This window comes from Vigna angularis, chromosome 10 (genome assembly GCF_016808095.1).
Source record: "Vigna angularis cultivar LongXiaoDou No.4 chromosome 10, ASM1680809v1, whole genome shotgun sequence".
In the NCBI taxonomy this organism is placed as follows: Eukaryota; Viridiplantae; Streptophyta; class Magnoliopsida; order Fabales; family Fabaceae; genus Vigna; species Vigna angularis.
The window spans coordinates 974,948-985,724 of record NC_068979.1 but is presented as its reverse complement, the minus strand read 5'-3'; the positions used below and the strand labels follow the sequence as shown (position 1 = coordinate 985,724).

Below are 10,777 nucleotides of genomic sequence, written 5' to 3'. Positions count from 1 at the left end.
CAAATGAACTCACGTTTGTTAACATGTGAGAGTGTTCAATATTTTAGTCTTTTAAATTTCGAGAATAATACTTTCACAACATTTTTTTATAATATTTTAATATTATTTATGTGTCATTTTATAATTGATTGATGTTAGTATCTATAATTATTATTATTAATTGTGAAACAATTTTGAATCAATCACAATTATAATATTTTAACATTATTTACGTGTCATTTTGTAATTGATTCATGTTAGTATTTATGATTATTATTATTGATTGTGAAGTAATTTTGAACCACAATTATAATATTTTAACATTATTTACGTGTCATTCTGTAATTGGTTCATGTTAGTATTTATGATTATTATCATTGATTGTGAAGTAATTTTGAACCAATCACAGTTATAATATTTTAACATTATTTACGTGTCATTTTGTAATTGGTTCATGTTAGTATTTATGATTATTATCATTGATTGTGAAGTAATTTTGAACCAATCACAGTTATAATATTTTAACATTATTTACGTGTCATTTTGTAATTGGTTCATGTTAGTATTTATGATTATTATTATTGATTGTGAAGTAATTTTGAACCAATCACAGTTATAATATTTTAACATTATTTACGTGTCATTTTGTAATTGGTTCATGTTAGTATTTATGATTATTATTATTGATTGTGAAGTAATTTTGAATCAATCACAGTTATAATATTTTAACATTATTTACGTGTCATTTTGTAATTGGTTCATGTTAGTATTTATGATTATTATTATTGATTGTGAAGTAATTTTGAATCAATCACAGTTATAATATTTTAACATTATTTACGTGTCATTTTGTAATTGGTTCATGTTAGTATTTATGATTATTATTATTGATTGTGAAGTAATTTTGAACCAACCACAGAATTACACGTAAATAATGTTAAAATGTTGTCAAAATAGCATTATTTTAAAATTTATATGAAATTTTTTTTAAAACTTAAATTTACGTACTATAAACAAAAGTAAATTTTGATATCTACATCTTACCATATGGCAACAAAAGTAAATTTTTGAATAAGTAACACTATAATTTATTTTTATACATTATATATTTTTCTAAAATAATTTAAATTTTTTCTTCATTACAATTCTATCAAATTAATCAAAATAAAAGCACAAGTTTGGGAACCGTGACGAGCGGGCACAGGGTGGAAGTTGAAAGAGAAAAAATAGTCCAAACATGGTTCACATATTTTAATTCAGTCTTTTCCGTAAAGTAAACGAAAGAAAATGAAAATAAAAATAAAAGATGTGACATCAACATCATAAGGAAATAAGAAGATATTATTTTAAAAAAATAATATAAATTAGGGTGACAAATAACTTGAATTGATTTAATTTTCAAACTCAATTTAAGTTAATTTGGTTATATTAGATAAAGTTGAGTTGATTTACTTTTACTTGGTAATTCAACTAAACCTAATTGGATTCCTTTAAACTACTCCATTAAGTAATTACAGTATTCGTTACTTTTAAAAAACACATATATCAGAATAGTTAAAAAATATAAATGTGATTAAATAAAAAAAATTGAGTAACATAAATAAATACTTTTAAATTTATCGTTTTAAGTTTTCTTTTTTAAGTTATGTGAACTTTTTATGTGAGTTTGATTTATGTATTACTTATATTGTATTTTTAATGATTCTTTTCGAAAAAATCGTTAATGATATCAAAATTGAAAGTTTGTATTCGTCTTGATAATTAATTTAGATAATTGTGACAACAAGACAATAATATTATATATAAATTCAATTAACTGTTCATCTAGATTTTGAGTGTCAATTGACTAAAAATGAATATTATATTTATGTCTTGATGTTGTGTTTTTTCAGTAATATTTTTCAAAATATCTATAAATAAATAAATATTGAATATTTTTTTTTGTTTGTAGAAATTATATTGTATTATTTTTATCTTCTAATATGTAATCATATTCATATATAATACTTATATGATAAATAACACAATTAAGTTTATAGTAAAATTATTAAACGATTAATACTTTTATACTGAGTTAAATTTTATTGAGATTTGAAAGTCGGGACTTCTTTGTCTAATCTAATTTAATTAAGTATAACAAAATTAATTAATGACTCGATCAAACCTAATCCCTTGTTAGACTTGATTAAATGAGTGGTGTAAGATTATAAAAAAAAAAAATACAAGATAACACACTTTTTCTTTTTCTTTTCTTCTATTTCACAACTTTATATTTGGAGAATACGATTCCTTTTTCTTTGTTTACGTACTTCTATTTCATATGCAATGCTTAGGCAAATTTAAAATTTTTAACTTTTAATTTACTTATTTTTATTTAAATATCAGTACATGTGCTGTTTTAAGTAAAATGTATTATGAGAAAAATAAATTTTGTTTATTCATTAAGGTAAGTGTCATTTTACAGAAAGACACACGTGTTTTTATTTTAAAATTACAAAAACAAAAAAGTGAACATTATTTAATATAACTTAGGGAAAAGTAATATAATTTTATGAAAATATAATTTCGAAATTAAATATTTGGGTAACATGTATTGGGGAATTAGAATATCTAGATAAAAAAACACAAACATAGTACAACATATTCATATTCTTGATGCCGTTGACTTAGAAAAGATAACAAAATCGACGAATAGATATTCAAGATAAGAACGAGTGATTGTTTAATTATCAAATTATATATCAACAAATTTAACCACAGAACAATTTTTAAAAAATATAAAATAACTGCAGAAAAAAAATATTTTAATTTTAAGTTATATATATATATATATATATATATATATATATATATTGTCCATGTAAGGGTCTAAAAAATATAGGGCTTTTGAGCCTTGTGTTGGGGCAGTCAGTCCCGTAAAACTAAGGATATCATGACCTTAGAAGGGACTTCTCCCAATTTGAGTTCATTATCCAACTTCTCCTTCTCTCTCTAAACTTTGTCCTCTCCTTCTTGCCCTGCATTCTCTCTACCCATTCACAAATTTCAATCGTTGCATTGTCAAATAAGTAGTGTTCTTTCGTTCACGGAGTTGAGAGCTTCTCATCCATCCGATTAGTTTCTGCTTTGGACGGGTAAGTCAGTTTCTTCATCTCTCTTGAACCTAGGGCATGCAACTTTACTCGTTGCATGCAGCTGATAGTCTTCCTCTTTTAATTCTCTGCCTATTATAGCTCTAAGAGTTGTTTTTGTCTCCACTGTTAGTGGATTGTAGGGTCTTATTGTGTGTTGGCTGTGTAAGGCACTGTTGGGGTTTTGCTACTATTCTGAGTAGTACTGTGCTTATAACCACCAAGGTAAGGGGAGCTAATTGTTTTCTTGAAATTACTTCTTGAATCTGCTTTGTAAATGAATGCATGTTGACTGTAGCACTGGTGTGTTATTGGATTGTATTTTATATTTTAAGCATGTTAGATGTTATGAACTAAGATGTGTGGTTGATGAGACTGTAGTGGTTTGTTTGGGAATCCTTTTGGATGAACGAAATGGGTTGTAAATAGAACATGTAGGGAGGGAATAGGGTGAGATTTCTGCTTAGTGTCAATTTGGTAAACAAGTTCAATAGTTAGGCAAAAGGTCTATGTTAGTTCAAGGGAAGTGAGGTACTGAAATTGGGCATTTTGGGTCTAAAGCATAATAAGACAGTTTGGGCGACTTGGATGGGTTAAATGCAACTTATTAAGTACATAAAGAAGGACTAAAACATGTTAAAAACAGTAGAATGGATATTAGGTCATTAGGTTGTTGATTTAAATGTTCTAGAAGTGAAGTGCGTTTTGATCACTTGAAAACCATTAGAGGAATGTTAGGAATCACATAGACAGACTTAACTGGGACATAATCACGATCTAGAGGACTTAGAAAATGGGGAAGAAGACTATAATTGGTCTAGAGGGTGCAATGGGGCATAATCTGCAGAATTGGGCGTTCTGCAGACTATGCAGAGTTGCTAGGCGAGTTGTCTCGCATAGCGAGACCCTGTAGAGAGTGCTCACTGTTTGAGTCATTCGTTGTGCGAGCTGGTGCGCTGTGCGAATGACCATAGGGTATTGCTCTCTGTTTGTGGATTCGCCTGGTGAATCCTGTTGCCATGCGACTGGTGGTGGTCTGGGACCACTGCCTATTTAATTTGAAAGGCGAGTGGGGTGCATGGCGAGAGTTTTAGGGGGGTTGGTCTCTATCTGGGTTCTCGCATAGCGACCTGGGTGCGCTATGCGAGGAACCCAAAGTCTGACACTTATTCAGACTTAATTCGCAAGGCGAGTTGGGAGGGTGCGCTATGCGAATAGCGCCAATTTCGTCTTGCGAGGGTGGTGCGTTGTGCGACAAGTACTGAGTTTGATTCTCTAAATCTTCTCTTGTGCTGTGTTTGGTTAGTGTGCTCTTTGGTTGTTGGGGAAGCATTCTTTTGCATATATAGTATTGTATTGTGATATTCAAACAAGTATGTGGATTGTATCAAAAAGTGTATGGTTATAAAGTGGTGGAAAGACGATCCAAGTTATAAACCAAGTTCCATTTGTGTAGAATCTCTTAGTGAGATTCTTAGTGTTTAGAATGAGAGTAGGAGCTCAGTCTTGGGGGTCATCCTGAAACTCCAATGGTCTTTCTTCTCACGTAAAGAGGATTGAACCATGTGGTGAGGAGTAGCAGGAGGTCCTAGTCTTGGGTGCTTCCAGTATGGCCTAAGGTGAGTGATAACGGACTAACCTCGTGAGTGTGGTAGGGTGGGGGAACCCAAGTTTCATAAGCCACCACGAGTGCAAGACCCACCATAGCTCGACTATCATTCTAAAGTCCGGACGAGTCAAGTTTAGTACTCAACATGTTAGGATGCGTGTTTACCCTGCTTGATTGAAGTTAACTCTTGCATGCATATTGTCATATTGTATGCTTTTTATATAATTAGCTCACCCTTGCCTGTTTTTGTTGTTTGTGTATGATTCCTTTTGCGATGATCATCCACTTGAATGGGAGTAGATGACGAGGAGGTTTCTTTGAAGACAACTTTGGAGGAAGACGACAATGCTGCAGTTGAGGCTTCCTAGGAGTTTCTTAGTCATATGATCATCTCTTTAAGTTTACAGTTTAGACCTCTTTTACTAAAGTTGAAATTCTAAAAATATTTTGAGGATGACTTTAATCCTAATTACTCTTGACTGCTTTCCTATATTATGCATGATGACATCTTTGTTATATGTGTTTTCTATATAATTGGGATTTCACAATCCACGTTTATTTTTCAATTTTATTACTTAAATATTTTTTTTAAATTAAAATAATTATTTTATCAATTTTATTTTTAAGTGATTTTTTATTTAAATTTAAAAGCTTTTTTTAAACTTAGCATTTTGTTCTAATTATAAAACTACCTAAAAATAAATAAAACTACCTAAAAATAAATAAAACTATTTTCATCAAAGTTACATTTTTTTATTTTATATCTATAATAATAATAACACGAGCAACAATAAATCTATTATTTTATTTTCCAAATTTACCTTCTAATTATTAAAATAATGATTTTATCATCTACTTTTTTAAGGTAAAGTTTCTTTAAATTTAACATTCTTTTTTAAACTTTTTTTTTTAATTTCAAAACTACCTACAAAAAGGAATGAAAAACATTAAAAATAAAGTTTCAAAAACTATTGTTATTTTATATATGATAATAATAATAATAAATTTATTATATTTTATTACCATAAAATATGTGAGCACACATGTCTTATGTGTTTTTATTCGTATATATGTATAAATTAAAAAATGGTGTTGAAAATATTGAATGTTAAAATGTTCACCAATGGGCTTTCGTATCAAAAATAATTTTTTAACGAGGGGTTTACTATACTTAAACTTAAGGGTGTTGCTCTCTCCACCATCCCAAACTCCTGCACTTTTCCATTATTTTCTTTTATTCCAAAAATATTTTACATCTTTCCACTACCCATCAAAAGAAGTCATTCTCTTTTCACCTTCCACCACCATTGACTTTTGCAAATCCTTCACCATTTTCCCAACAATCTTCTTCTTATCACTGATATCCACATTCTTGGCCACTTGCCCGGTCCTTGCAGGCCACCGATGCTAATCTGTCGGTCTTGAATTCTCCCCCTTCACTAGAGTGGCCCTCCGTCACTCCGGCGTCGCAGCCTTCCACGACGACGGCTTTGGTCTTGCTAATGGGCAGCAAAAGAGGTCTCTCCTTGAAAGGAAAGTGTCAGGCTCCGAGTGGAAGTCACCAAAAGCTTTGCTACCTCGGGAAGAGGCGTTGAGGAGCGCGGGTGGCGACAGTCCACCGATTGGGAACGCTTTGGTACCAAAGGGGCAGGGGGATTGGTGGAATGAGAAAGAAGAGGGGAAGAGAATCGATGAGAAGAAGAACTTGTTGTTGATGTTGAGGTTGAAGTTGTTGTTGTTGTGGTTGAAGAAGGCGAAGGTGAAGGAGAGTGAGACATGTACCTTGAAGAAACTTGCCTACCCTTTGGTCTTTTAGGTATGGTGTCATTGCCGTTGTTATGGGTCTTCCGAAATGGCAACCACCAACCACCATTTCCTAAAGCTTATAACATTCTCTCACATTGCCTCTCTCATGAGGGTTTTCCTTTTCTCTTTCTCCAAAGCTCAAATCTTGACTCTGTTTTCCACCCTGCAGATAAGAGGTGTGGTTCTGTGGAGTTGCCATAAAATAGTGGGGAGGTGTATGATATTTTTGGAATAAAAAAAAATAATGGAAAGATGTAGGATATTTTTGAAATAAAAAAAAATAGTAGGGAGATGTAGGAGTACTTGGAGAGGTGAAGGGAGCAACATCCTAATCTTAATTTAGATAAGATATTAACAACATCTTTAACATAACGATACAATTTTTAAGTAATAACTTTGTGAGCTTTTTACCTTATACATCGATAAACTTTCTTATTTATTTAATGCAGAATTAAAATTTATATTTGAAATTCACAACAAATAATACCACACAAAACAAATCAACTTAAAAAGTAATTTACACTAATTTATATTCGTTTTATTTTTAATTGATATGTAATCTTTCAATTAAAAAAAAGAGAGAGAGAGTGAAAGACAACATGTTTTGCGTATTATTATGATATTCTGAGAATTGAATAGAAGAAATGTTGGGTGATGTTTATGCTTAAAGATTAATTTCACAGCTACGTATACGACAATATAACTTTGGTAGTGTTAACAGCTCTTAGATTAGGGCAACTTAGTTGATTAAGATATATTAATAGGGTCCATATGCTTTAATTTGCCACCATTAATTACTTTTGCAGTTGAATTTTTAAATCTCTTTTAAAAAGTTTACTACGTTCGTATTATAGTTTTGAAAAATAATTATTTAACACATACATCTTTTATATTTACTTAATATTATTTTATTTTATTTTCTTAAAAAAATACAAACATTTATTTTTTTAATAACCATTTTACTCTTATCTTATATATAATGAATATAAAAATATATCTGTATAATTTTAGTAATGACAAAGCACACGTTGACCATATGCTATACAATGAATGCATAACTCTAAGTTCAACATATCTACGTCATTGCCTACCTAAGATAAAGATATTGAAGTTGAAATTACAGGTTGAGATTGCCTTAGGCTTTTACTTTGTGCACCTATACAATTTCTTCACACACCTCCAAATTTTCAAAATAACCCTCTGAACAAGTGAGCTTGAAGCCCAAATCTGAGAGGATTATTCTTCCAAATTTTCACTGTTGAAGCATGTTGGAAGAGTGTTTCTCTTTACACCACCACAAATTTCTTCCTACACCATCATATTTCACAAATACCCATACTGTCCCCAATGCAGAAATTTAGGAATATGGAACAGACATCAAAAAGTAACTCACATGTCTTATAAAAGTATATATTCACTGAAATTTATTTTACATAATAATAATTTATTTAATCACTTTTAAAATTGGAAACGTTATTAAAAAAATTGGTCCTAAATATTTACTCAATTCACCATTGCTAGCAATGTGACATTTTCATCTCAAAACATAATTCTTTTTACTTTGTTATTTATAATTTAATTAAAATAAACATGGGATAAATTCCTTGTAACAGGACAGAATCTACTTTAATAAAAGTCTGAAATCCATCGTATTATATAGAAAAAAAATATTTAATATCTATAAATTTTTTACATTTGATATTATCCTTTTTATTTTTTATTATTTGATTTAAAAAAAAAGTGACCTAGAAGAAATGGGTGGAGAAGAGTAAAACTGTGGGTTGTGCCAGTTGGTTAAAGAAAGCGCGTGATCTAATCTAATCTCCTTCAGAGTGATATCTATATATATATATTACTCCACCACTGTCGGTGACTGTGCTTCACCGCTCAAATCTCGCTCTAATTTCCTCCATTTCTAACCAAATTTTTCTCCGTTCAAGTCCAACCTACACTGCTGTTATCTCAATTCGGTACTTTTCTTCATTCTGCATTTGTCTTCTTCACATGCATTGTATACATTTTTCTTAACTTGGCATCATGCTACATTACAGCATTTGGGTGATATTGGGGAAGAAAAAGATTGGATTTTTGTTCTTGTTTTTTTGTTGTTCATGTCTATAGTCAAATGGGTATTTTGGTTTTTATTTTTTCTTTTCTTTTTTGTTTATCACCGTGTGACAGGCACATTGAGAAATGAGTTTGAGCAATGGCAAAAATGAAGCACCGGTAGTCGGAAGTAACGGGGTAGACGGTGAGATTGTGAACGATGAGAGCAAGTTGTTCAAGATCTTCGTTGGGTATGACCCGAGTGAAGATCTTGCCTTTGAGGTATGTCGGCACTCCATCTTGAAAAGGTCTTCAATTCCCGTTGAGATCATACCGATTAAGCAGTCAGATCTGAGAAAGAGTGGTTTGTATTGGCGTGAGAGGGGTCAGTTTGAGAGTACCGAGTTTTCCTTTTCCAGGTTCTTGACACCTTGCCTTGCCAGTTATCAAGGTTGGGCTATGTTTGTGGATTGTGATTTTCTCTACTTGGCTGATATCAAGGAACTGAGAGACTTGATTGAGGACAAGTATGCTATCATGTGTGTTCAGCATGACTATGCTCCAAAGGAGACTACTAAGATGGATGGGGCAGTGCAAACTGTGTACCCAAGAAAGAATTGGTCTTCAATGGTTCTTTATAACTGTGGTCATCCAAAGAACCGTGTTCTAACTCCCGAGACTGTCAACACACAGACTGGTGCTTTTCTTCACAGGTTTCAATGGCTAGAGGATGATGAAATTGGATCCATTCCTTTTGTTTGGAATTTTCTTGAGGGACATAACAAGGTTGTTGAAAACGATCCTCTTACTTTGCCCAAGGCCATTCATTATACTCGTGGAGGGCCATGGTTTGAAGCTTGGAAAAACTGTGAATTTGCTGATCTATGGGTCAATGAAATGGAAGATTACCGCACTCAATTTAAGAAAGAATCTGCCAATTAGAATCAATCAGCTTAACCTTGTTATTTATTGAGCATCAGTTATAGTCATGTATTATTCTTTTATGTCAAATTCGTTCTGAAAAATCCGAATCTGGTGATTCATGTTTATGAGAGCAGGAGAGTAGTCACTGCTGGTCTATAACTAGAGTTTAGTGGTATTCTTTACAGTATTACACTATTATATTTATAATCATTTAAGAGAAAATGCTGTTGATGATGTAATTCATTTTTTATTTGTTTGAGGATTTCCCTAAGGAGAGGTACAAGCACAACTCTGTATTGAATATTTTAATCTACCACTCTATTGAATATTTTAATGTACCACTCTGTATTGAATATTTTAATGTAGCTTTAGTAGAGATTATATGTTCCAATATAGGTATCAGCTTCTGCTTAGGCTGTAAAACATCTTCCCAATCTCTAGAGACTATGATTTCATTGCTTGTATTGGTGTAAAAAGTTTAGTATTATTGTAAGTACACAAGAATACCATTATTCATTACAAATATATTGCAAGACTTGCTTGGTTTCAAACTGTTTAACTGCAAAACTTGGCTTTATTCATTACAGATATATCTGCAAGGCTTGCTTAGTTTCATAGCTGTTTCAAACCTCACTAGTTGTTATAACATTTTATTACAATCACATTTAAAAATATAGTATTTCAACTCATCAGAAATAATAATAATAATTATTATTATTAATATTTCATATGTATCATTAATCGGGTTTTTAGCTTATTAGTCCAATTAGTCAAAACAAAACAGAGTTAAGGCGATGATTCAACTCAAACTTATTGAATACTTCTTTGATTGATTGTGTCATTCAAATTCATTGATCAATCTATGACCAATACTCTCTTTATACCTTGATCAAGTATGTAAGAATAAAATTCACTTATTTTAACGAAAATACTTCTATTACTTACTTTTTTAGTTTCCCATAACTTCTGTTTTAATTTTTGTTTTCCGTTAAAACAATTGCTTATGCTACAGCAGTTTCAAAGAGTCTGCTACTCTGCCACGATTATATTTCACTTGTACATAAAATAATTAAATAATTACAGAATGGTTAAGCTAATTAAATAAAAAAGGAAAGTAGAACTCACCTTAATTATCTCAACCTACGAAATGTCTCCAAAACTATATACAGATGGATCATTCACTAGTGTTAGTGCATTAACCTCACTGTGAAATCCAAAGGCTAACAAACAGTTCCTCACAAAATAAAGTACAGTCCAAGGTGTTTCGTTTCCTAACAACATC

At 31.2% G+C, this 10,777-nt stretch overlaps 1 protein-coding gene across 1 annotated transcript; it reads left to right on the top strand.

Moving 5' to 3' along the window:
- Positions 1-8,350: 8,350 nt before the first annotated feature.
- Positions 8,351-9,836, top strand: LOC108320839 (protein CDI). The gene is made up of 2 exons (XM_017552391.2): positions 8,351-8,495; positions 8,707-9,836. Exon 2 carries the CDS (start codon positions 8,719-8,721, stop codon positions 9,511-9,513), a length of 795 nt encoding a protein of 264 aa, XP_017407880.1. The 5' UTR covers positions 8,351-8,495; positions 8,707-8,718; the 3' UTR covers positions 9,514-9,836.
- The last annotated feature ends 941 nt before the right edge of the window (positions 9,837-10,777 follow it).